This window comes from Lipotes vexillifer, unplaced genomic scaffold, assembly GCF_000442215.2.
Source record: "Lipotes vexillifer unplaced genomic scaffold, Lipotes_vexillifer_v1.1 scaffold1653, whole genome shotgun sequence".
Lineage (NCBI taxonomy): Eukaryota > Metazoa > Chordata > Mammalia > Artiodactyla > Lipotidae > Lipotes > Lipotes vexillifer.
In genome coordinates, this window is record NW_006790988.1 from 109,468 (window position 1) to 136,860 (window position 27,393).

The following is a 27,393-nucleotide window of genomic DNA, read 5'->3' on the forward strand; positions in this document are numbered from 1 at the left end:
ATCCCCACCCCACCACAGTTTTCCCCCCTTGGTGTCCATACATTTGTATTCTACATTGTGTCTCAAATTCTGCCCTGCAAACACGTTCATCTGTACCATTTCTCTAGGTTCCACACACATGCGTTAATATAGGATATTTGTTTTTCTCTTTCTGACTTCCTTCACTCTGTATGACAGTCTGTAGATCCATCCATGTCTCAACAAATGACTCAATTTCGTTCCTTTTTATGGCTGAGTAATATTCCATTGTATATATGTACCACAACTTCTTTATCCATTCATCTGTCAATGGGCATTTAGGTTGCTTCCATGACCTGGTTATTGTAAATAGTGCTGCAATGAACATTGGGGTGCATGAGTATTTTTGAATTATGGTTTTCTCTGGGTATATGCCCAGGAATGGGATTGCTGGGTCATATGGTAATTCTATTTTTAGTTTTTTAAGGAACCTCCATACTGTTCTCCATAGTGGCTGTATCAATTTACATTCCCACCAACAGTGCAAGAGGGTTCCCTTTTCTCCGCACCCTCTCCAGCATTTGCTGTTTGTAGATTTTCTGATGATGCCCATTCTAACTGGTGTGAGGTGATACCTCATTGTAGCTTTGATTTGCATTTCTCTAATAATTAGTGATGTTGAGCAGCTTTTCATGTGCTTCTTGTCCATCTGTATGTCTTCTTTAGAGAAATGTCTCTTTAGGTCTTCTGCCCATTTTTGGATTGGGATGTTTGTTTCTTTAATATTGAGCTGCATGAGCTGTTTATATATTTTGTAGATTAATCCTTTGTCCGTTGATTCATTTGCAAATATTTTCTCCCATTCTGAGGGCTGTCTTTTTGTCTTGTTTATGGTTTCCTTTGCTGTGCAAAAGATTTGAAGTTTCATTAGGTCCCATTTGTTTATCTTTGTTTTAATTTCCATTTCTCTAGGAGGTGGGTCAAAAAAGATCTTGCTGTGATTAATGTCAAAGAGTATTCTTCCTATGTTTTCCTCTAAGAGTTTTATAGTGTCCAGTCTTACATTTAGGTCTTTAATCCATTTTGAGTTTATTTTTGTGTATGGTGTTAGAGAATGTTCTAATTTCATTCTTTTACGTGAGGCTATCCAGTTTTCCCAGCAACACTTATTGAAGAGACTGTCTTTTCTCCATTGTATATCCTTGCCTCCTTTGTCATAGATTAGTTGACCATAGGCGCATGGGTTTATCTCTGGGCTTTCTATCTTGTTCCATTGATCTATATTTCTCTTTTTGTGCCAGTACCATATTGTCTTGATTACTGTAGCTTTGTAGTATAGTCTGAAGTCAGCGAGTCTGATTCCTCCAGCTCCGCTTTTTTCCCTCAAGACTTCTTTGGCTATTCGAGGTCTTTTGTGTCTCCATATGAATTTTAAGATGATTTGTTCTAGTTTCATAAAAAATGCCATTGGTAATTTGATAGGGATTGCATTGAATCTGTAGATTGCTTTGTGTAATATAGTCATTTTCACAATGTTGATTCTTCCAATCCAAGAACATGGCATATCTCTCCGTCTGTTGATATCATCTTTAATTTCTTTCATCAGTGTCTTATAGATTTCTGCATACAGGTCTTTTGTCTACCTAGGTAGGTTTATTCCTAGGTATTTTATTCTTTTTGTTGCAATGGTAAATGGGAGTGTTTCCATAATTTCTCTTTCAGATTTTTCATCATTAGTATATAGGAATGCAAGAGATTTCTGTACATTAATTTTGTATTCTGCAATTTTACCAAATTCATTGATTAGCTCTAGTAGTTTTCTGGTGGCATTTTTAGAATTCTCTTTGTATAGTATCATGTCATCTGCAAACAGTGACAGTTTTACTTCTTCTTTTCCAATTTGTAATCCTCTTATTTCTTTTTCTTCTCTGATTGCTGTGGCTAGGACTTCCAAAACTATGTTGAATAATAGTGGTGAGAGTGGACATCCTTGTCTCATTCCTGATCTTAGAGGAAATGCTTTCATTTCTCACCATTGAGAATGATGTTTGCTATGGGTTTGTCGTATATGGCCTTTATTATGTTGAGGTCGGTTTCTTCTATGCCCACTTTATGGAGAACTTTTATCATTAGTGGGTGTTGAATTTTGTCAAAAGCTTTTTCTGCACCTATTGAGATGATCATATGGTTTTTATTCTTCAATTTGTTAATATGGTGTATCACATTGAGTGATTTGCGTATATTGAAGAATCCTTGCATACCTAGGATAAATCCCATTTGATCGTGGTGTATGATCCTTTTAATGTGTTGTCTCATTCTGTTTGTTAGGATTTTGTTGAGGATTTTTGCATCTATATTCATCAGTGATATTGGCTGTAATTTTCCTTTTTTGTAGTATCTTTTTCTGGTTTTGTTATCAGGGTGATGGTGGCCTCATAAAATGAGTTTGGGAGTGTTCCTTCCTCCGAAATATTTTGGAAGAGTTTGAGAAGACTTTTGGAAGAGTTTGAGAAGGATGGGTGTTAGCTCTCCTCTAAATATTTGATCAAATTCACCTGTGAAGCCATCTGGTCCTGGGCTTTTGTTTGTTGGAAGGTTTTAAATCACAGTTTCAATTTCATTACTTGTGATCGGTCTGTTCATATTTTCTATTTCTTCCTGGTTCAGTCTCGGAAGGTTATACCTTTCTAAGAATTTGTCCATTTCTTCCAGGTTGTCCATTTTATTGGTATAGAGTTGCTTGTAGTAGTCTCTTAGGATGCTTTGTATTTCTGTGGTGTCTATTGTAACTTCTCCTTTTTCATTTCTAATTTTATTGATTTGAGTCCTCTCCCTCTTTTTCTTGATGAGTCTGGCTAATGGTTTATCAATTTTGTTTATCTTCTCAAAGAACCAGCTTTTAGTTTTATTGATCTTTGCTATTGTTTTCTTTGTTTCTGTTTCATTTATTTCTGCTCTGATTTTTATGGGTTCTTTCCTTCTGCTAACTTTGGGTTTTGTTTGTTCTTCTTCCTCTAGTTCCTTTAGGTGTAAAGTTAGATCGTTTACTTGAGATTTTTCTTGTTCCTTGAGGTAGGCTTGTATAGCTATAAACTTCCCTCTTAGAACTGATTTTGCTGCATCCCATAGGTTTTGGGTCATCGTGTTTTCATTGTCATTTGTCTCTAGGTATTTTTTGATTTCCTCTTTATTTCTTCAGTGATTTCTTGGTTTAGTAACATATTGTTTTGCCTCCATGTGTTTGTGTTCTTTTACGGTTTTTTCCCTGTAATTTATTTCTAATCTCATAGCGTTGTGGTCAGAAAAGATGCTTGATATGATTTCAGTTTTCTTAAATTTACTGAGGCTTGATTTGCGACCCAAGATGTAATATATCCTGGAGAATGTTCCATGCACACTTGAGAAGAAAATGTAATCTGCTGTTTTTGGATGAAATGTCCTATAAATATCAATTAAATCCATCTAGTCTATTGTGTCATTTAACGCTTCTGTTTCCTTATTTATTTTCATTTTGGATGATCTGTTCATTGGTGTAAAAGGTGTTAATGGTGAGGTGTTAAAATCCCCCACTATTATTGTGTTACTGTCGATTTCCTCTTTTATAGCTGTTAGTAGTTGCCTTATGTATTGAGGTGCTCTTATGTTGGGTGCATATATATTTATAATTGTTATATCTTCTTCTTGGATTGATCCCTTGATCATTATGTAGTGACCTTCCTTGTCGCTCGTCACATTATTTTAAAGTCGATTTTATCTGATATGAGTATAGCTACTCCAGCCTTCTTTTGATTTCCATTTGCATGGAATATCTTTTTCCATCCCCTCACTCTCAGTCTGTATGTGTCTCTAGGTCTGAAGTGGGTCTCTTGTAGACAGCATATAGATAGGTCTTGTTTTTGTATCCATTCAGCAAGCCTGTGTCTTTTGGTTTGAGCATTAATCCATTCACGTTTAAGGTAATTTTCGATATGTGTGTTCCTATTACTATTTTCTTAATTGTTTTGGGTTTGTTTTTGGAGGTCCTTTTCTTCTCTTGTGTTTCCCATGTAGAGAAGTTCCTTTAGCATTTGTTGTAGAGCTGGTTTGGTGGTGCCAAATTTTCTTAGTTTTTGCCTGTCTGTAAAGCTTTTGATTTCTGCATCGAATCTGAATGAGATCCTTGCCGGGTAGAGTAATCTTGGTTGTAGGTTCTTCCCTTTCATCACTTTAAGTATATCATGCCACTCCCTTCTGGCTTGTAAAGTTTCTACTGAGAAATCGGCTCTTAACCTTATGGGAGTTCCCTTGTATGTTATTTGTCGTTTTTCCCTTGCTGCTTTCAATAATTTTTCTTTGTCTTTAATTTTTGCCAAGTTGATTACTATGTGTCTTGGCATGTTTCTCCTTGGGTTTATCCTGTATGGGACTCGCTGCACTTCCTGCACTTGGGTAGCTATTTCCTTTCCCATGTTAGGGAAGTTTTCATCTATAATCTCTTCAAATATTATGTCTGGTACTTTCTCTCTTTCTTTTCCTTCTGGGACCCCTATAATGCAAATGTTGTTGTGTTTAATGTTGTCCCAGAGGTCTCTTAGGCTGTCTTCATTTCTTTTCAGTCTTTTTTCTTTATTCTGTTTGGCAGCAGTGAATTCCACCATTCTGTCTTCCAGGTCACTTATTCATTCTTCTGCCTCAGTTATTCTGCTATTGATTCCTTCTGTGTAGTTTTCATTTCAGTTATTGTATTGTTCATCTCTGTTTGTTTGTTCTTTAATTCTTCTAGGTCTTTGTTAAACATTTCTTGCATCTTCTCAATCTTTGCCTCCATTGTTTTTCTGAGGTCCTGGATCATCTTCACTATCATTATTCTGAATTCTTTTTCTGGAAGGTTGCCTATCTCCCCTTAATTTAGTTGTTTTTGGGGGGTTTTATCTTTTTCCTTCATCTGATATATAGCCCTCTGCCTTTTCATCTTGTCTATCTTTCTGTGAATGTTGAGGATTGTGGTATTAATGACAGAATTAGGCAACTCAGGAGAAGTGGGTTTGAGTGAAAATAGATTTGCTTTAGAGATATTAAACCTGAAGGGAATGTACTATCTCCATGAAGTGAGACTTAGCAGGCATCAGAAAAACAGGAGTGATGCCCGGGGAGAGAGCTGGGTTTGTTCTGCAGATTCAAAATGGTGAATGACCAACTCATGAAAGAAGACCCTGCAGAGGGAAGAAAGTCAGGAGCTGAGTGAGGCACCTCAAAATGCCGTGATATAGGTGAGCCATACATACAGAGGCGAAGGGTGGGAAAATGAAATTGTACCTCATTTTGAGGTACAGTTTAAGGCAGATTTGAGAGACTGTATCTCAAACTGTTGATTTCTTGGTAAACTTACAGCAGTGCTCATGAGTCATTTAGCCATTAATTGGATATTGATTCACTGGAGGGCAACCAACCAAGATGGTGACCTAATTCCCATCATATTGCATGAAGAACAGTTGAAAGCGCAAGAATCAGTGAGCATGGAAAATGGAAGAGGAAGTTGTGGTGGAGGAGGGAGGCTGAGAGTTGCCTTCACATCTTGTAAAGGCTTTTATGGGTGGAAAATGGAGCAGGAATAGTCACTGTTACTTAGAGGATTCTTCTATGTTTTGTTGTGGTTCCTTCCCCTGGGAATCATCAAGCAGAATGGAGTATCCAACTGCCAAGGCTATGAAGATGGATCATGAATAGTATGAGAGTGAATTAAAACACCCTCAAATCTTTTTCCAAACCTGTGATCCTGGATCTACAAATAAGTCATCTCCTTTCCTAATTTTGACCATTTTCTATAGGCTGATCTTCTCCCCTATATCACTAAGAAAGTAAAAAGGGAGCTCAGATTTGCTCCCCATGACCAAAATCCATGATGAGTTAGCCAGAGACTGCAAACTCAAAGAAATTTCTTCTGCTCCATCTGTGTCTCCAGTACCCAACAGTGATGAGCACAAAATACACATCTGTGTACTACCTGACAATTTGGAGAAGATCAGCACCTCCTGTGTGGCTTCACCTTGAAGTTAGGATTGAATTACAGTCAGCCCTCCATATCCACCAGTTCAACACCTGAAGATTCAACCAACCATGGATAGAAAATTTTTTTTTAATTCCAGAAAGTTCTAAACAGCAAAACTTGAATTTGCTGCACACCAGCAACTGTTTACATAGCATTTACACTGATTTATAACTATTTACATAGTATTTACTTTGTATTAGGTATTATAAGTATTCTGGAGATGATTTAAAATATACAGGGAGGATTTGGGTAGGTTATATGCAAATACTACATCATTTGATATAAGGGACTTGGGCATCCTCAGATTTTGGTATCTGCCAGAGTCCTGGAACCAATCCCCATGGGTACTGAGGGATGACTGTATTTCCTACCACTCTCAATAAATAACATTTCATTTGGTCTCCAATCTCCAACCTTTAATAATGTCTTCCAAGAGGAAGATGAAGTTTCCCAACAAGGTTCATTTATTCTTTGGCCCCTTCCTCGATGTCTTCACATGTTTGATAAAACTCAGCAAAGGCTTTATTATAAAATCCAGATGAAACCACCTGGGTTTCAGGATATAATTGGAAACTTGGTTGCTTTGATGCATGCAAAGGAGAAGAAATAAAGTCAACTATAAGAACACAAAGCTTAATATATGAAAAATGTTCAAACTTTGTAATTACATTCAGATAGGGAAGTACACGTTTTCCAAGAAAAACAACCTGCTTCCTCTAAGAGTTTAGAGTGTCTTTCAGAAGTAATCAGTACTCCAGTGCAATGGATGCTCAGGAAAATACATGATGTAAGCATATTTTCTTTGTTTGGCATGAAGAATGTGTTTTAACCAGCATTTAAAAGTTCAGGTACTGGAACAAGACAACTTGGTTCAAATCCCAGCTTTGCTCCTTACTGGGTGTGTGACTGGAATTAGTCACCTAATCTCTCTGTGCTTTAGGTTCCCCAGCCATAAAATGATGATAGTTAGTATCTACCTTATAGGATTATTGAAAGGATACAGTGAGTTAATACATTTACAGAGCACATGAAACAGTGCCTGTATGTATTTAGTGCTCAACAAATTGTAATTATGTTGCTGTTGCTTTAAAATAGTAGAAGAGAAAAAGGCCTGCCTCTTTTTGAGTTTGTGGAATGAAGGAAGCCACATGTCTATTGTGAATTGCTCAAAATACCTGAGGTAGAAACAAAATATATCAACCAGGGCTTTCTATACCTCTGTTCAAAGACAGTATAAAAAAACACATGGCATGAGTGGGGGGCAATTTTCAGAAAAATTAGCTCTCAACTAGTATTATTGAGATATTTACCCATTTCTACAGAGGAGTAAGTAGCCTGGAACAGTCAATGTCAGGATAATGGCTTTGTTCTGTATACATAGTAAAACAAATGTTTTTTGTTTTGGAGTTTCCTAGTTAAAGGTTAAGGAGATTACTTAACTTGTAACTTGGAATTTATAACTTTCTTTATTCCCTGCTTGGAAGGTTGCTTGTGAAATCTGACAGTAAACCACTAGACAATTTTCTTAATAAATGCATATATCTTGCCAATTAGCACACAATGTAGAAAACCTAAATTTATAGAAGTACTCACAACTGACATTTAGCTAGACTCATTTTCCAAGAGAAAGAAAGTGAGAAATTACGGTTAATATGAAAATGACTATCATTTGTTGAGCACTTATTGTTGTGTCAGGCCCTGTTCTGCATTCTTTACCTCTATTATCTCAATCAATCTTCCAAGAATCTTTCAAGATAGCTATCAGATAGTAACTGATGCTAGCTAACTCTGACAAATAAACCCCCAAACTCAATGGGGGAACTCAGTATAGGTTTGCATATTACTGAATAATGTTTGATGCAGGTCACACAGCTTTCCTGGGGAGCAGGCCTCTAAAAGATGCCTTGAGGCGTGGAGTTCCTTCTATTATAGGGCTTCAGCACCTCTGAGTCTTTTGCTTCTTGCCCTGTAGACAGGGAGAAAGAAAGAATGTGGCGTAGGTATACCGGTTTCTACCTACCTCAGCCCACAGTTAACCTACATTACTTCTGCTCAAATCCCATTGCCCAGAAATCAGTCACATGGTCAACCAAACTACAAGAGAGGCTGGGAAATGGTGAGGAAAATGTAGACACCAGTAAACACTTAAAGTATCCTCTATAGTTTACCCTCTGGTCACCAAATATATCAAGATTTCCTTCCCTCTTTTCAAACACAGAGCACACTTACCCCTCCCCAAAGGAACTCCCATCTGGTCACTGCAACCAGCTCAAAGTCCAGGACTTCTGGTTCTGTGAAGTTCTTGTTCTTGTCTAAGTCTGGATGTGGCATCTCTTTACCCAGTGTCCTATGAACCAAAAAGAAAGTGATCAATAAACCAAAGTAACAAGTGTGCTCTCTCTCACACACACACACAAACACAAATACACACAAAGTACAAATGGCATAATAGCAATAGGATAACTATAATAAAAATTCCTGTCCAGAAAAGGAAAAAATGGGAGACACACAGCAGTCATTGATACTGCATATGGCCAGGTTGACACACCCACCCTCTGCCTTGTGGATAGAGAAGATTCTTCATAAGGCACCGGATCTGCTCTCTTGGGGAACTCCTTGTCTGTTTTTCTCTATGGCCAGAAGTTATTCCTTCTGAGAGGGTCCCCTTGTCCACCTCTGAGGTGTGTGTTGAAGAGCTGGCCCTCCATGCAGCCAACAGTCCACCTCCTGCTAGTGGAAGAAGTGGTTTTCAGTCTTTCATGACATTTTTCAGATAGGCTTATGGTTATTTTAACAATATAAGTCCCTCAGAAAAATTGGCAGTCTCTTGCAAGCCATCAAATTTATGTATTGTCTCTATTCCCTTTTATTTCTCTTTGTAATTTAACTATTTCTTTCCTGGGCTCATCTTATTCTTGAAACACTTGCCAATGCAGTCAATAGTGTCCACCACACACAACTAATGATTTTCACTGCATTTTCTCCTTCTAGATCTACAAGGTTACTTGGCACACAGAGCCTTCCAAGTTGTGGTAGGTGTCAGTTTAACCAAATGTTTTGTCACTGCAAAACATAGCATCTCACCTTTCCAGCATTTGGTATCAGTTTCCTTGCCACCCACCTCCTGACTATTATGCCAATGCCACCAAGTTTAGGATTTTGTTAGAGCAGCATCCCATGTCCATTACCATTTTGGGTACTGGTCGGGGGAAATAATGCTAGGTGCTGTGTTACATCAAGGTGACTCATAAATAGGTCTTGCTAAGTACCTTATACGTAGTGAGGTGCCTATTAATATTATAGGAAAATGCAGTATTAGGTGTATATATGCAAATCAGTTATTTGAACATATTTGTATTTAATCTTTCGCAATTAAGGAAACCAACACTTAAAGAAATTAAGTAACACATTAGAGATGTGTTACTGGAATCTGGAAGAGATTGATCCAGATATATCTGGAATGGTTGAACCAGGTCTATGACACCACCTGTGCTTGTGCCTCTGGACATCTCCTCAGCAGAAGCCAGAGCAAAAAATATGCTCCACCTTGTTCTCTGCTTTTATAGCAAAGGAAATTTGAAACCTGACCATTTCCCTGTAGTTTTTGATCCTTTTTCTCTTTGCACTATTTCAGAGGTATTACCCTTTGTCCATAGCATAATAATAGTTACTTAAGATGACTCAAAAACACAGTGGAAAATAATCTGTAGTTTTTGAAACAATAAACGAGGTCTTTGTCTCAAAATTTATTTATGTAAGCTTACACAGTGAGCTTACTTAATGGATTGTGCCTGTGTCAACATTTCTATTCTCCACTGAATGGTTTATTTGTTTAATGAATGTTTTCTGTATTCATTTAGGGAATTTTATTATACCATAACCATTCATTAAATCTGGCAGAGGTAACATTGTCGTATGCTTACTCTCTGTACAAGCTTTGACATATTAACCTTCCCTATGGGAACATATATGCAAACCAAAATTGTCAAAACTGTTGGTTGATCTGAGCCTCCACAATACTTTATTCATTCAGTAAATATTTATTAAGCACTTACCATCTATCAGGTGCTGAGCATGACATGCTTTAAGAGAGACTATAAATATTTTTTAAATCACCATTTTCAGTTGACCACACTTTACGTTTGCTGAAACGTCAATACACAAATGTGTGTGTGTGTGTGTGAGAGAGAGAGAGAGAGAGAGAGAGAGAGAGAGAGAGAGATTAATGGCAGTTTGGTAAGTGTGGTGGAAATTGTAAAAATTGCTAACATTGGTTACAGACTTAATGTCAGAAGATTTCTTCAGCTACACGGAAAGACTGCAAAGCAACTTTTCTTCCCTGAGGTTATGATTTGCATACAGAATGAAGGTTAAAATAAGACCAATGCAAATAGCATCACTTTAGATATTTTCCCCTCTTAGGAAAACATAATGTACACTAATTTAAATTTTCAAACAGAAACATTAGGGAGGAATTGTATGGAAATAATTGTGTCAGCAAAAGTGATGTTTAAACACAATTTCACTAACATTATTGTTCCATAAGTAGGAACCTAAACTTTCCTATGTGCTTTTTGCTTCCAGTGAAGTGATACCACTTGGTCTTAAGGCATCACTTTAAAAGGCAAAAGCCACTTGAAGGAACGCGGTGAGAAGAGCGATTCATAAGAGAGAGAAACAGAACTGTTTAGATATCTGAAACCCTTGCTTTTCATTTGCTTCAGCCTGAGGTTTGCAGAAGGACGTCACCCACTCCCACTGATTCCTTACAAGAGTATATATTAAGCTCTTTGAAATGTGAGTATTATGGGAAGGATCACAGCTGCTTTAAATTATAGAAGTTGGCAAGTGCCGGGGAGGAGAGGGAGGTTTTTTAAACTGAGAAAGACAGTTGCAAAACTTTGCACAGCAGCATGAACTCCAAGCTTCAAAAGCATTCTCACGCGCAGACGGGCACTTTATTTTTCATCAAGTTTTTTTTGTGTTGTTTTGAAGCTGCTTTGAATGATAAACACATATTTCTGCTGTAAACTTTTTTTAATGGTTTCTAAACTCATGGGACAACCAAAGCAAGAAAGCCTCATGATTTGGGGCAAGGTTTGATGTCAGCAATGCCTAGAAAAGGTAAGCTTCTATTTTCACTGCAGTTTTTCTCTTTTTTTTCCCTTCTATTTGGCCTTTGTCAACAATATTTACTGGAAAGACTTAAGACAGCTACTTGTAGAGAAATGGGGAACCTGTAGAAAGTATGTTAACAAATGATAAGTCAGAGGTTGGAAAACCTCAGCTGTAGTGTTTTCTCCTACTTTCTATTCCGCTTGTCACAGGAACAGCTGTGAACTATTTTTGACTGTATGAAAAATGCCATTTGTCTCAGAAAGTATGTGTAGATCTTCAAAATCTCCAATCTGATGCGCCTAGCATTCACCAGTGTGGTGATGGGCTCATTTATTGCAAAGGTCAGATTACCTATGTTTTCTTATCCCATGATATGCAGCTCAACTTCCGGAGCTATGATCTTTCTATTAACTCAGAAATCTTTCCCATGGAAGATTTTAACATCCTTCCAGAAGGTCTCTGAAGTGTGCTTACTCTGACTTCTTATAAACTTGTTTTGCAGCCTATGTTTTTTAAAAGTTAAATAAATCGTTTGACTTTTCCTTTGGAGTGACATGAGAGGACCGTTATAGATATTGTGTCCTGGGCAGAGTGAAAAAGTTCAACTCAAAATCTGTGAAGTTTTTGTTGACTGGCAATGCTCTCATCTGAATAGGGTGGCTGTGTCTTCTTGATTGTGCCTCAGAAACAGGTAGGGAGCAGAGAGCCTAAGACAGTCCTGATTTTTCTATGCATGGGTCATAGGAGAAGCATCCCGTGGTTTTAGGTGGAGGGGCAAGTAAACGTCTGCTGTGTCGTTATTATTTCCTTGAGAAAGTCTCTGTTATCAGTGTTGCCATCTTTCTTTCTGAAGCAGAATTCCAGGTGCAAAAAACTAGATATCCACAGAGATCTGCAAATCCCCCCCAGCAGGGTGCGATTTTAGCAGAGCTCACATTCATTCTTCACGCACACACATGTATTCAGAAAGCCCTGTAGGTTTGCTGGAGTTTGAGTGGTTTGGGACATCTAAGCGACCTCAGTCTGTGAAACCCACTGCTGCAGAAACTCTAGCAACAAGCCAGTTAGGCCTGCGTGAGGAAGTGAGATGCTGCCCCGAAGACGCGGCTCTTGGGGTGCAAAGGGCTCTACCTGCTTTGCTGTACCAGCTGTTGATCTGTTTCTGGACTGTTTTTCCTTGTGTGTCAAATTCTGATGACATAAAGTGGATTACAGCGACGTCCCCTGCATTCTGTGATATCAGGGAAAGGAGAGAAATTCAGATCAGAGAGAAGGATGTGATTGTAGAAAACCGAGAAGGCAGTTCCATCAACTTATGGCAAGGTCGCAGGGAGAAAACATTATTTCCTTTCTCCATCCGCATTTGTGAATGGAGGAAGTGAGGGACTGCGCCTGCGGCTTCATTGTCTTGCTCCTTCCCAGACCCTCTCTGCTCTCCCTCTCTCCCTCCTGTTCTGTCCAAGCCAGCCATGCAACCTCAAGAAGGGGAACGGTGGGTTGGACAGACAAGATGATTAGCATCTCCTCCTTCTCGTCCTCTTGGCCATTCCCAGGCCAGTTGGGGAAGCCCCCACCCTATTTGGAGGGGGGTCTCCAGGACCCCACCCTGTGACCTCATCGCAGGCAGCCGGAGAGCTGGGATGGCCAGGGGTTGCGTGGCGCCTGAGTGCACCCTGGGGATGGGTGCGGTCACTAAATGCGCAGTGTGGCGCGAGGTGACTGCCAGGGATGGAGTGCGCACTTCCTATCTTGGGCTCCCATGGCAGCTGGTGGCATTTCTAGAAGCCAGACCCTCCAGGCCCCACCTCTGGGCCCGAGGAGGCCCCAAAGAGGACAAAAACAAAAAAGGAGGGAGGGAGATGCAAGAGGGAGGAGATATGGGGACATATGTATATGTATAACTGATTCACTTTGTTATAAAGCAGAAACTAACACACCATTGTAAAGCAATTATACCCCAATAAAGATGTTACAAAAAAAAAAAGGCAATTAGAGTTTCTAATGAAGCCCCAAGCCAGCTGACTCATCTGAGGCGCAGTCACTGGGGAGCTTTGTGATGAAACCTGGACGGAGCCCTGGAAAGGACAGGTCAGGGTTGTACTGAAAAGGACACTGATGATCAGCCCATTGTGACTTAATCGTGCCTCCTCACCTCAGAGAGGCTGAGAGAAAGGCAACATCTGCGAGGGACAAGGGAGGAGAATATTAACTACTGAGCTGCCAGGGAGTGCAGAAGCCACGCTGTCTGAAACTGTAAAGAGTTGCAACCAGATTTAGCCCAGGTTGCCAGCTACAGCCTCACACCCCAAGTCTGTAGATCAGGACTTGAGAAGCCCCAGACTCCGGAATCAACCCCTAGGGCGCCCGGGAAAAAGACACCATCGCAATTCAATAAACCTTAATTGTGTGTCTACTCAGTGCCAGAACATTTATCAAGGCTTTTTGAACTTGACCCTTGACAGAGAGACCAAATGGTAACAGCCTGGGAAGTTCATGGCAAACACAAAGAGGGGCTTTGCAAATCAGCCTGCTGAAATCAAAGAGAGCTTCTAGTTGCATTTGAACTAGACCTTGGAGGAGGTGTAAAATATCATGGGATAGACAAAAGGGTCAAGAGCATCCAGGCAGAAGCCAGGGGACAAAGGCACAGAGATGTAAAGGTCATGGCTGCTTCCCTGTGGGTGTTGAGGCGCTATTTCCCCAAGTGCATTTCAAGGAATACCAGCTTCATGGGTTATTAACAAGAGGATAACCAAAAGTATTTCCTGGACAGGCAAATTTGTGAAAGTGAAAAACTATATACCACAGAGGACCAGAACTCAGGCTCTCGGGTCACAAACATCTGACTTCAGATCCCTGCTCCACCCCTTAACTGCCATGTGAACTTGGACCCATTCAATCATCAGTTTCTTCATCTGTTAAGTGAGGATCATTATATACATTCTTATGGGGGCATTTTGAGGATTTAATTAGAGAATTCATGAAAAGGGCCTACTATCAATGTGTCTGGCATATAAGAGCTCCATGAATTTTATTCTTACTAGCTATTAGATGCTGGTTTCTTTACTGCAGGAATTCTCACATGTTTTAGTTCCTTAACATGTCCTCTGTCTCTCCATGAGTGGGTCATTAGACTCTAATGTTTCCAACATGTTAGAATATGAAGCCACTTCTTTTCCCCGAAGAGTATCATACAAACCATGCAACTCGAAATGCGTGCTGGAAAATGATTGGGTTGGCCCAATGAGTTGAGGCTATATGGCCTTCAAGCCAATGACGTTTCCCGAGATTTACTTGAAATTTATCAGTCTCCACCAGTCATTTCAAGAATTGTCTTCCATATCTCTATGAAACCAAAGCCCCCAAACTGGGATTCTCCTGTCAAAGGAAACTGACTTTTTTCTTAAAACTATTGTCAATTTTTAGAAGGAAGAGAAAAGTAACAGCAAAGCAAATTCTTGTCCAACTTGGATTTCACACCCAGAAGGGCAACCTCTGCCTATGGTTTGAAGGCCTGTGTATAGAGGGCAAAGCAAGGGCAAAAGCTAGGATAAAACATGATCCCACCTTCAAGGAGTCATCAATTGAGTGGAGAAAATAAAATGTGTGCTCTTATGTCTAAAATGCAAAATTAGGTTTACAAGGAAGGCTATAAGAGGGGTTCAAAGTGAATGGGAATTCAGAGAAAAGGAGACCTTGGGTCCCTGGAATAATCAGAGTAATAGGTAACATTCTTTGACATATACCAAGTGTAAGGAATTGTGCTAAGTACTTTACAATATGATAACCCATGTGTCCTTTATAAGGTTACAAGGTGGGTGTTGACTTGCCCATTGCACAGATGAACAAACTGAGCCCTAGAGAAAAGCAGTAACCTGCCAGAAGTCTTCCACGAAGTAAGGGGCAGAGCATGGTCTCAAACTCAAGTCCATGTGATGCTCTGTATCCCTTACCCAGGAAAGACTCTTCAGAGGAGATAATGTGTCACTTGGCCTTGAAGAATGGATAAGGATTAATGGGAGGGGAATTTCAGGCAGTGAAAAGAATATCAACAAAAGTATGAAAGAGACCAATGTGGGGAGTAGCAGGAAAGCCTCCCTGGTAGAACAAAGGGTTTGCATAGAAAGAAGAGGGAAATGAGCTCAAAAGACTTGGTTGGATCTTAAAAGTTTTCACCACAAGAACAAAAATTTATAAGTACATTTGGTGATGGATGTTAACTAGACTTATTGTGGTGATTATTTCACAATATATACAATTACTGAATCATTATGTTGTACACCTGAAGCTAATATAATGTTATATGTCAATTGTATCTTAATTTAAAAATAGAAAAAAATTAAGAAAATTCTAAAAAAGAAAATGTAAGAAAATGCATTAAGCTAGAAAATGTTGGAAAATAGTGTTATATTGTTATAGAAATGTATAATGAATAAAAAGTTATATTATTTTCTGGAACAATTTCAAAAAAAGACTTGGTTAAAAAAAAAAAAAAAAAAAAAACGGGGCTGAAATCAGATCCTAGAAAGCCTTGAATGCCAAACCACAAAGTTTGGATATTTTTAATGGAGGAATCATTAAAACTTTGTAAACAAGAAAGTAACAAGAACGTAACTCCCTGGTGGTTCATTAGAATAATAATTTAAGATGATTAATTGGTCTGTACAGCAGGGGCAGAGACTAAACCTCCAGTTAGGAAGAGATGTTTGTCCAGGTGGGAGATGGCAGTAGTTGGTGCCACAGCAGCTAAGGGATGAAGATGCTCATTGGACCCAGTCTCCTAAACCTGCTACACCAAAGCCTTGACTGTCATAGTGGTCTTTCAAAACAACAAACTTGAGACCTCACTAAATCCATATTTAACCCTTAAGATGACAGGGGGTGGGAATGGAAGGTCCAAGAGGAGCTGGTTGACCTCTGAGAGCCTTCTCAGCTTTCAATCTCCATGGAGATAAACTCTAAGCACTTTTATGGAAATCACTAACCATACAGTTCCCTATTCCATCACCAGTTTCCAGACTTCATTTCAAACAGGCATATTTCCTAAAGAACTTCAGAGTCTGCAAAATTTTTATGAGTTTACAGCTATGGCAATTACATAACAGTGGTAGCAGCACACAGTGATTGGGGGAGAGTGTATTTTAATATATCCCTTCAGGGGAAATTTTTATCCATCCTCTTGGCTGTCTGCCTTTTGCAAAATTCAGCTGTCTACCTCTTGTGACTGAAAACTCTTCCAGCAGCGCGATACCACATCAGGATCTTGTGGTGCTTTGAATGACAGTGATTCATGCAGGGCTCATATGACTTCTGCCAGTTCCCACATAGGGTGAGTTTCAGAGAGTAGGAATGATTCATCTTTAGATTTTCCAGTGCCTTACAATTATAGTAGGTGTGAATCAATCTACAGACACAGGTCTGCAAGAACTTTCATATTTCTCCATATTATTTAACACAACTTAAATTTGATTCTAAGAGTTAATGGCAGCAGAAACTTTACTTTCAGAAATGATCAGGCTCCTACTCCCACAGATACCAATACCAGCGAGGTCTTCCTTCATGTCAGCTATGCCTACTTTTATAAATTGCCTGTCCTTTTGATGTCTGTGGATTGTGCTTTCCAGCCCTGCTTGGGAACTGTCAGTCACTGTCCAGCCAGGAACCTGGGATCTGAGCAATCCTAGTCTGAGGTCTGGTCACAAAGAGTGAGCGTTTCCACTTCTCACAGATCCACAATATCTGACCCCCAGTCCCTCCAGGTCTGGGGAAATCTCCCATCAAAGGCCCTGCATTCTTCCCTTTCCCACCATATACTCTTGGGCTTGGACTTTCAGAAAAGAAAGGAAAAAGTATTATTTTCAAGAAACTTCTGCTTTCTGCTCTGCCTATACAACCTTGAAACAAGGAAGCACAAAAAGCCGGGCAACATTCTTGGGATAAGTTGGGAGTGGAGAACACACACAAATAAATATTTCCCTAGGTTATTTTGTTGCATACCCAATAATGGTCAGTGGAATGCATGTCCCAATAATTGATGAAATGGCTTCTCCAAAGTTGCTCAGTTTGCCACAAGAGTTTAGTAGAGGCTTTTTATTAAGAACCTGCTATGTGCCAGTACTTTACATGTACTTACTACGTGTCCCCATTTTTCAGATGAGAGAGGTGAGTCACTTATCCAATGTCCTATGAGCACTAAGGGATGGAGTAGGTATTTAAAGTTGTTCCCATCTCTAAAACCCATACATTTTCCACCCTGCCACATGGAGTCCTGGAAAGGATTCCTTATTCTCTACCAGAGCTCTGTTCTTGACTAATCCTTCAGTAGACATTTCCAATTAACATTTTTTAAATTTATTTAATTGAAGTAAAGTTGATATACAATGTTGTGTTAATTTCTGCTGCAGAGCAAAGTGATTCAGTTATACATATATATATATGCATTTTTTCATATTCTTTTCCATTATGGTTTATCACAGGATATTGAGTATAGTTCCCTGTGCTATACAATAGGACTGTGTTGTTTATCCATCCAATATATAATACGTTGCATCTGCTAATCCCAAACTTCCAACCCATCCCTCCCACCCTCCTCCCCCCTGGCAACCACAAGGCTGATTTCTATAACATTTGTTTTAAATAAAGATTTTTTCCCACCATGAACATAGTGTGATTCTGTTTGACATACAGATAATCTCATGGAATGGCTTTTTACCCCATCTCATCACTCATCTTCAAGGCAGCAGAGAGGGACTTAATCCTATTTGAAAGATTAGAGCAAGGTAATGTGACTTGTCCAAGGCCACAGAGCTAGAAGGAAGCTCAAAGTCGAACATGCATTTGTCTGTCTCTGCTTCTAAGTCAAGGGAAAGAAGTTAGTCCTAATCAATCAAAAGCTAGTTACAAACCAGTATTAAATATTTACACTTTTAGTGCCTTCTCATACTACCAATAACAGAAAACCATAGCTGATGTCATTGCTTTAAAACGCATCCTGCCAGATGTACACTAATTATATTTAAGAGCTGTCATTAAAACTTTAGCTGGTGGCCTTGCCACCTCAAAGCAGCTTATCCTCTTAAACTGGTAAGTGATTGTTTCAGTTTCTTTCTTACATCATTAATTTTTTTAGAAAAGACTTCTTAGGAGTAATTTTGACCCCTGACCACTCTAAAATCTAATTTAACATCAGTAGAATCTCAGTTTAGGGATTCTTTGAATTACCAACCCATTTTATCACAGGTGTTCATATCAGTTCCTCAGATCATTAGCATCCCCTCTTTTCTTTCACAGTAAAGACCATATTCCTTGGTATTGTCATGGGGGGCTTTGAAAATCTGTCTATTACCCACCTTCCTCATTCCCTGCACCCCTACTGCTCCCCTCCATATATCCATATACCCATTACACCAAATACCACAGACTAGGTGGTTTAAACAACAGAAATTTATTTTCTCACAGTTCTGGAAGCTAGAAGTTTAAGACCAAGGTGCCATAGGTTTGATCCCTTCTGAGGCCTCTCTCCTTGACTTGCAGATGGCTGCCTTCTCACTGTGTCCTCACGTGGTTTTTCCACTGTGCAGAGCATCCCTGGTATCTCTCTGTGTGTCCCAATTTCCTCTTCTTATAAGGATACCAGTCAGATTGGATTAAGGCCCATCCTCAGGGCCTCATTTGAATTTCATCACCCCTTTAAAAGTTGGTATCTCCAAATAGTCACATGGTGAGGTACTTCAACATGTGAAGCCCAATTCAGTCTGGAACAACCCAAAAGCTATGCACAGTGAAGTCTTCACAGTTTCTCATGCATCCCTTTTCTCCATATGACATAGGTCTAAAGAATTGAGTCTATTCCCTTGTCTTTGTATAAATTATGTTGAGCCATATACAACTGCTGAACTTCAACCATTCTATTACCAACAAAAAATGGCAATTTAATATAATTCCAATATAATTTAGAAACTAAAAAGCTCTCATTTCTTGAAAACAATTTATGTGTGGTATCCTTATAATATTACAGAAATTGTTGGTCATCCTCCTGTTTGTCCTTGAGTCTGAGATAAAATGGTCTCCAAAAAGACTTTGAGAATTTATCCACACTACAGACCCTACCTCTAGCTTCAACACCAGCCATAGCCAAAAGCTCATACTTAATAAAGCAGCCTCTTCCACTAAAATACCACTGGTCACCAGAAAGTTTTTTCTTATGCCAGAATCTGGCTCTTTTTTAATGGTTCTCCCCTGGTCCTTCTTCTGCTTTTATCAGTAGCAAGAAGTCCACCTCTTTCCTCTGGCTTCTTAAATATTTAAAGACCATCACCACCTCCCTTCCTAACTCTCTCTAGGGTATCCCTGGACTTGCAGGGAGGAATTTCCCCAGACACTATGTGGTTCACCAAAAATATTCATGCCTCCTTTGAAATGACATCTATACCTGAACACCGGATACCAGATGAGTTTCACAACTAGTGCTAGCTCCATGTCAATTTCCTGGGATGGGTAACAGCTACGCAGAGCCCTGTATTGAGAAAAAATCTGAACCCAATCTAAGGTTAGCAGGAAAGAACGTAGAGTTTGATTAGTGATGCCTTAAGGAGAAGCAGATACTCTCCAGAGCTGCACTAACTACTACTCTGGATACTGTCTGACAGTCTAGGGCACAGGGGAGCTATTACTGTCTGTGATCTAAGTACTCTATTTTCCTTAATGCTAAATTTGCATCAGCTTTGCTAGTCAGCCAATCTCACAAAAAAACAACAACAACTAAGACACTCAGATTATTCTTTAACTTAGTTACAGCAAAGACTATTTTCATCCGTGCTGTGGTGCTGCTTTTCTTCCTAGTTAACTAAAAAAATGAAGAATCTGGAATTGTGATCTCCTTGTGTGGCAGTTTCAGTCCTAACCCTTCCTGGTTGTGTGATTGTGGGAAAGTTATTTGAATGCTCTGAGCCTCTGTTCATCACTGAAAATGGGAACAATAAGTACCTACTCCAGTGGACCCATTGGTATCATAAATAAGATATTATGTGAGAAAAATTTGTAAGTCAGAAGGTGAAATACAAATACTAGTTAATGTTAGGAGCCTGATAGTTTTGGCTGGCCAGCTAATTTTTTACCTCAGCCTCTTTGTCTTGGGGGATTTCTTCTCACTGGACAAACTGACATCTAGTAGGGGATTAGAAATAAAAGTACAAGCAAGAGGAATGGACACACACTAGATATTCAATGAATGGACTTGCACGTGAATGTAAACTGGTCAAGGGAAAGAATTTCGGCCAAGATGAAAGTGTTTCCACCATGTTGTCAAAGCAAAATGATGAGTGAAATCCAGGGTGCCTCTCCCTGGTTGTTTTGATTTTTCAAGGCCAAAGATGTTTGGTTTGGGATGATTTGTGCTTTCCATTTGCTTACACAAATGTACATTGCTGACCTAATTCTTTTGCCTGCAAAAGAAAATATACCCATTTCTCTGGCTGTTGTCAGCAACACATTAGCATAGCTCTGTACCATATGCTGCATCAGGGGTGACAATCCTAAATCTACAGGACCAAGCTGTTGTGCATGAATGAATAAGCATGTGGCAGAGACCCAGGAGGCCTGAAACCACAGGCTCCACCTAACATGGGCAGTCACCACCTGCTCCAGTGGGGGGTGTCCAGGTGCAATGTGACCCTATGGTGCCAGATGTTCAGATTTTTCAAGAAAATCCACATATCTGGATTTTTATGTGACATGTTCCGATTTTAAAAACACTTGCTGTGTTTCTGACCTATAGAAATGACAATGTCATATGGTTCAACCTAATATAATCTAGAGACATAAAAACTGTTCCCATTTTCCTGCTATGTGGGAAACCACAGGAGTCCTCACCCTTCAAAAATTTTCCTTTTTTTTGCACACACACACACTATTAATAACAATAGCTAACAGAGAGCTCGTCCTACACAGAGGTATACATCTAGATAAACCCTCATTTAATCCTCCCAACACAGCTGTAAGGTAGGTACTATGTTTAATCCTATTTTACAAATGAGACCCAAAGCCCCACCATCAGTTTTTAGTGACACATATGTACGTGAATACATGATCCCCTTGCCAACAGAGCCGGAGTCCTTCTGTCTCTTGAATTTCAGGAAGAAAAGTAAAATGTATTTTACTGCCCATGTGCCCAGAGATGGGCAAGGTGGAGTGAACAGTGAGTCTCCTGGCCACTTCTGCTAACTTTAAATCTCCATATACCTTGTGTTAGTCCACTAAGGCTGCCATAACAGGATAATACCACAGGCTGGGGGCTTAAACAACAGAAATTTATTTCCTTGTGGTTGTGGAGGATGGAATTCCAAGATCAAGGTGCCAGCAGGGTTGGTTTCCAGCCAAACTTTTTTTCTGGCTTGCAGATGGCCAGCTTCTCTCTATGTCTTCACATGTCAGCAAAAGAGAGAGACAGAGAGAGAGAGAGAGAGAGAGAGAGAGAGAGAGAGAGAGAGAGAGAGAGAGATCTGGTGTGGTATCTCTTCCTCTTCTTATTTTTTTTTTATTTTTTCTAATATCTCTATTGGAGTATAATTGCTTTACAATGGTATGTTAGTTGCTGCTGTATAACAAAGTGAATCAGCAATATGTATACATATATCCCCATATCTCCACCCTCTTGCATTTCCCTCCTACCCTTCCTATCCCACCCCTCTAGGAGGACAAAAAGCACCGAGCTGGTCTCCCGGTGCTATGTGGCTGCTTCCCACTGGCGATTGATTTTACCTTTGGTAGTGCATATATGTCCATGCCACTCTCCCAATTTGTCCCAGCTTACACTTCCTCATCTGCGTGTCCTCAAGTCCATTCTATATGTCTGCATCGTTATTCCTGTCCTGCCCCTAGGTTCTTCAGAACCATTATTTTTTAGATTCCATATATATGTGTTAGCATACAGAATTTGTTTTCATTTTTCTGACTTATTTAACTCTGTATGACAGACCCTAGGTCCATCCACACCACAGACAACTCAATTTTGGTTCTATTTATGGCTGAGTAATATGTTATTGTATACATGTGCCACATCTTCTTTATCCATTTATCTGTCGATGGGCACTTAGGTTGCTTCCATGTACTGCTTATTGTAAATAGAGCTGCAGTAAACATTGTGGTACATGACTGTTGTTGAATTATGGTTTTCTCAGGGTATATGCCCAGTAGAGGGATTGCTGCATCATATGGTAGTTCTATTTTATTTTATTAAGAACCTCCATACTGTTCTCCAAAGTGGCTGTATCAATTTACATTCCCACCAACAGTGCAAGAGGGTTCCCTTTTCTCCACACCTCTCCAGCATTTATTGTTTGTAGATCTTTTGATGATGGGCATTTTGACTGGTGTGAGGTGATAACTCATTATAGTTTTGATTTGCATTTCTCTAATGATTAGTGATGTTGAGCATTCTTTCATGTGTTTGTTGCCAATCTGTGTATCTTCTTTGGTGAAATGTCTATTTAGGTCTTCTGCCCATTTTTGAATTGGGTTGTTTGTTTTTTGATATTGAGCTGCATGAGCTGCTTGTAAAATTTGGAGATTAATCCTTTGTCAGTTGCTTCATTTGCAAACATTTTCTCCCATTCTGAGGGTTGTCTTTTTGTCTTCTTTCTGGTTTCCTTTGCTGTGCAAAAGATTTTAAGTTGCATTAGGTCCCAATTGTTTATTTTTGTTTACATTTCTATTTCTCTAGGAGGTGGGTCAAAAAGGATCTTGCTGTGAGTCATGTCATAGAGTGTTCTGCCTATGTTTTCCCCTAAGAGTTTACACTGTCTGGCCTTACATGTAGGTCTTTAATCCATATTGAGTTTATTTTTGTGTATGGTGCTACAGTGTGTTGTAATTTCATTCTTTTACTTGTAGCTGTCCAGTTTTCCCAACACCACTTATTGAAGAGGTTGTCTTTTCTCCATTGTATATTCTTGACTCCTTTATCAAAAATAAGGTAACCATATGTGCGTGAGTATATCTCTGGGCTTTCTATCCTGTTCCATTGATCTATATTTCTGTTGTTGTGCCAGTACCATACTGTCTTGATTACTGTAGCTTTGTAGTATAGTCTGAAGTCTGGGAACCTGATTCCTCCAGATCCATTTTTCTTTCTCAAGATTGCTTGGGCTCTTCAGGGTCTTTTGTGTTTCCATACAAATTGTGAAATTTTTTGTTCTAGTGCTGTGAAATATGTCACTGGTGGCTTAATAGGGATTGAATTTAATCTGTAGATTGTATTGGGTAGTATAGTCATTTTCACAGTGTTGATTCTTCCAATCCAAGAACATGGTATATCCTTCCATCTGTTTGTATTATCTATAATTTCTTTCATCAGTGTCTTATAGTTTTCTGCATACAGGTCTTTTGTCTCCTTAGGTAGGTTTATTCCAAGGTATTTTATTCTTTTTGTTGCAGTGGTAAAAGGGTGTGTTTCCTTAATTTCTCTTTCAGATTTTTCATCATTAGTGATTAGGAATTCAAGAGATTTCTGTGCATTAATTTTGTATCCTACTACTTTACCAAATCCATTGATTAGCTCTAGTAGTTTTCTGGTAGCATCTTTAGGATTCTCTATGTATATAGCATGTCATCTGCAAACAGTGACAGTTTTACCTCTTATTTTCCAATTTGGATTCTTTTTATTTCTTTTTCTTCTCTGATTGCTGTGGCTAAAACTGACAAAACTATGTTGAATAATAGTGGTGATTGTGGGCACCCTTGTCTTGTTCCTGATCTTAGTGGAAATGGTTTCAGTTTTTCACCATTGAGAATGATGTAGGCTGTGGGTTTGTCATATATGTCCATTATTACGTTGAGGTAAGTTCCCTCTATGCCTACATTCTGGAGGGTTTTTATCGTAAATGGGTGTTGAATTTTGTCAAAAGCTTTTTCTGCATCTATTGAGATGATCATATGTTTTTTCTCCTTCAGTTTGTTAATATGGTGTATCACATTGATTGATTTGTGTATATTGAAGAATCCTTGCATTCCTGGGATAAACCCCACTTGATCATGGTGTATGATCCTTTTAATGTGCTGTTGGATTCTCTTTGCTAGTATTTTGTTGAGGATTTTTGCATCTATGTGCATCAGTGATATTGCCCTGTAGTTTTCTTTTTTTGTGACATCTTTTTCTGGTTTTGGTATCAGGGTGATGTTGGTCTCATAGAATGAGTTTGGGATTGTTCCTCCCTCTGCTATATTTTGAAAGACTTTGAGAAGGATAGGTGTTAGCTCTTCTCTAAATGTTTGATAGACTTCACCTGTGAAGCCATCTGGTCCTGGGCTTTTGTTTGTAAGATTTTTAATCACTGTCTCAATATCAGTGTTTGTGAAAGGACTGTTTATATTTTCTATTTCTTCCTGGTTCAGTCCCAGAAGGTTGTGCTTTTCTAAGAATTTTCCCATTTCTTCCAGGTTGTCCATTTTATTGGCATACAGTTGCCTGTAGTAATCTCTCATTATCCTTTGTAGTTCTGCAGTGTCAGTTGTTACTTCTCCTATTCAGTTCTCATTCTATTGATTTGAGTCTACTCCCTTTTTTCTTGATGAGTCTGGCTAATGGTTTATCAAGTTTGTTTATCTTCTCAAAAAACCAGCTTTTAGTTTTATTGATGTTTGCTATTGTTTCCCTTCATTTTTTTTTTCATTTATTTCTGATCTGATCTTTATGATTTCCTTCCTTCTGCTAATTTTGGGGTTTTTTTGTTCTTCTTTCTCAAATTGCTTTAGGTGTAAGGTTAGGTTGTTTATTTGAGATGTTTCTTGTTTCTTGAGGTAGCATTGTATTGTTATAAAGTTCCCTTTTACAACTGCTTTTGCCGCATCCCATAGGTTTTGGATCGTCGTGTTTTCATTGTCATTTGTTTCTAGTTATTTTTTGATTTCCTCTTTGATTTCTTCAGTGATCTCTTGGTTATTAAGTAGTGTATTCTTTAGCCTCTATGTGTTTGTATTTTTTACAGTTTTTTTTTTCCTGTAATTGATATCTAGTCTCAGAGTGTTGTGGTCAGAAAAGACACTTGATATGGTTTCAATTTCTTAAATTTACCAAGGCTTCATTTGTGACCCAAGATAAGATCTATCCTGGAGAATGTTCCATGAGCACTTGAGAAGAAGGTGTATTCTGTTGTGTTTGGAGGGAATGTCTTATAAATATCAATTAAGTTCATCTTGTTTAATGTATCATTTAAATCTTGTGTTTCCTTATTTATTTTCATTTTGGATGATCTGTCCATTGGTGTAAGTGGAGTGTTAAAGTCCCCTACTATGATTGTGTTACTGTTGATTTCCTCTTTTATAGCTGTTAGCATTTGCCTTATGTGTTGAGGTGCTCCTATGTTGGGTGCATAAATATTTACAATTGTTATATCTTCCTCTTGGTTTGATCCCTTGATCATTAGGTAATGTCCTTCTCTGTCTCTTTTAATAGTCTTTATTTTAAAGTCTATTTTGTCTGATATGAGAATTGCACTCCAGCTTTCTTTTGATTTCCATTTGCATGAATATCCTTTTCCATCCCCTCACTTTCAATCTTTATGTGTCCCTAGGTCTGAAGTGGGTCTCTTGTAGACAGCATATGTACAGGCCTTGTTTTTGTGTCCATTGAGCCAGTCTATGTCTTTTTGTTGGATTATTGTATCCATTTACATTTAAGATAATTATCAATATGTATGTTCCTATTACCATTTTCTTAATTGTTATGGGTTTGTTTTTGTAGGTCCTTTTCTTCTCTTGTGTTTCCCACTTAGAGAAGGTCCTTTAGCATTCATTGTTTGGTAGTGCTGAATTCTCTTAGCTTTTGCTTGTCTGTAAAGGTTTTAATTTCTGTATTGAATCTGAATGTGATCCTTGCTGGGTAGAGTAATCTTGGTTGTAGTTTTTTCCCTTTCATCACTTTATATATGTCCTGCCACTCCCTTCTGGCTTGCAGAGTTTCTGCTGAAAGATCAGCTCTTAACCTTATGGGGATTCCCTCTTATGTTATTTTTTGTTTTTCCCTTGCTGCTTTTAATATTTTTTCTTTGTATTTAATTTTGGTAGTTTGATTAATATGTGTCTTGGCATGTTTCTCCTTGGATTTAGCCTGTTATGGGACTCTCTGTTCTTCCTGGACTTGATTACCTATTTCCTTTCCCCTATTAGGGAAGTTTTCAACTATAATCTCTTCAAATATTTTCTCAGTTCCTTTCTTTTTCTCTTCTTCTTCTGAGAACCCTATAATTCGAATGTTGGTGCATTTAATGTTGTCCCAGAAGTCTCTGAAACTGTCCTGTATTCTTTTCATTCTTTTTTCTTTATTCTGTTCTGCAATGTTATTCTCACTATTTTATTTTTCAGGTCATTTATCCGTTCTTCTCCCTCAATTATTCTGTTATTGGTTCCTTCTAGAGAATTTTCAATTTCTTTTATTGTGTTGTTCATCATTGTTTGTTTGCTCTTTAGTTCTTCTAGGTCGTTGTTAAACGTTTCTTGTATTTTCTCCTTTTTAGTTCCAGGATTTTGGATCATCTTTACTATCATTACTCTGAATTCTTTTTCAGTTAGACTGCCTGTTTTATCTTCATTTTTTTGGTCTGGTGGGTTTTCACCTTGCTCCTTCATCTGCTGTGTGTTTTCTGTCTTCTCATTTTGCTTAACTTACTGTGTTTGGGGTCTCCTTTTCACAAGCTTCAGGTTTTAGTTCCCATTGTTTTTTGTGTCTGCCCCCAGTGGGTACGGTTGGTTCAGTGTGTTGTTTAGGCTTCCTGGTGGAGGAGACTGGTGCCTGTGCTCTGGTGGATGAGGCTGGATCTTGTCTTTCTGGTGGGCAGGATAGCATCTGGTGTTGTGTTTTGTGGTGTCTGTGACCTTATTATGATTTTAGACAGCCTCTCTGCTAAAGGGTGGGTTTGTGTTTCTTTCTAGCAGGACAGGAACACAATCTCTTCCCTTCTTATAAGGACACACATCCTGTTGGATCAGGGCCCCACGCTCATGACCTCATTTAACCTTAATTACCTCTTAAATGTCCTATCTCCAAATATAGTCACATTGAGGATTGGGGCTTCGACCTCTGCATTTGGAGGGTGGGGACACAATTACGTCCTTCTCACCCAACCTCTTCTACAGATAATCATCCTCTCCTGTCTTTCTCTTTTCCACCCTTACCCTTAGACTTCTTCCCACCCAGCCCACGCCATTCAGCCATTTCCCTCTTTCTACCCTATTCTTTGTGTCCTTCAGTTCGTTATTCTACACAGCTTCTCTTTTCTCACTTTCTGTAAGCTCCT

At 38.9% G+C, this 27,393-nt stretch overlaps 1 protein-coding gene across 1 annotated transcript in view; it reads left to right on the top strand.

Moving 5' to 3' along the window:
- Window positions 1-10,891: 10,891 nt before the first annotated feature.
- The window catches only part of C1QTNF7 (C1q and TNF related 7), a 135,468-nt gene continuing 118,966 nt past the window's right edge, over window positions 10,892-27,393 (top strand). The window contains exon 1 of the mRNA XM_007464068.1: window positions 10,892-11,110. Within this exon, the coding sequence (XP_007464130.1) occupies window positions 11,089-11,110 (22 nt within the window). The 5' untranslated portion in view covers window positions 10,892-11,088. The remainder of the gene's footprint in view (window positions 11,111-27,393) is intronic.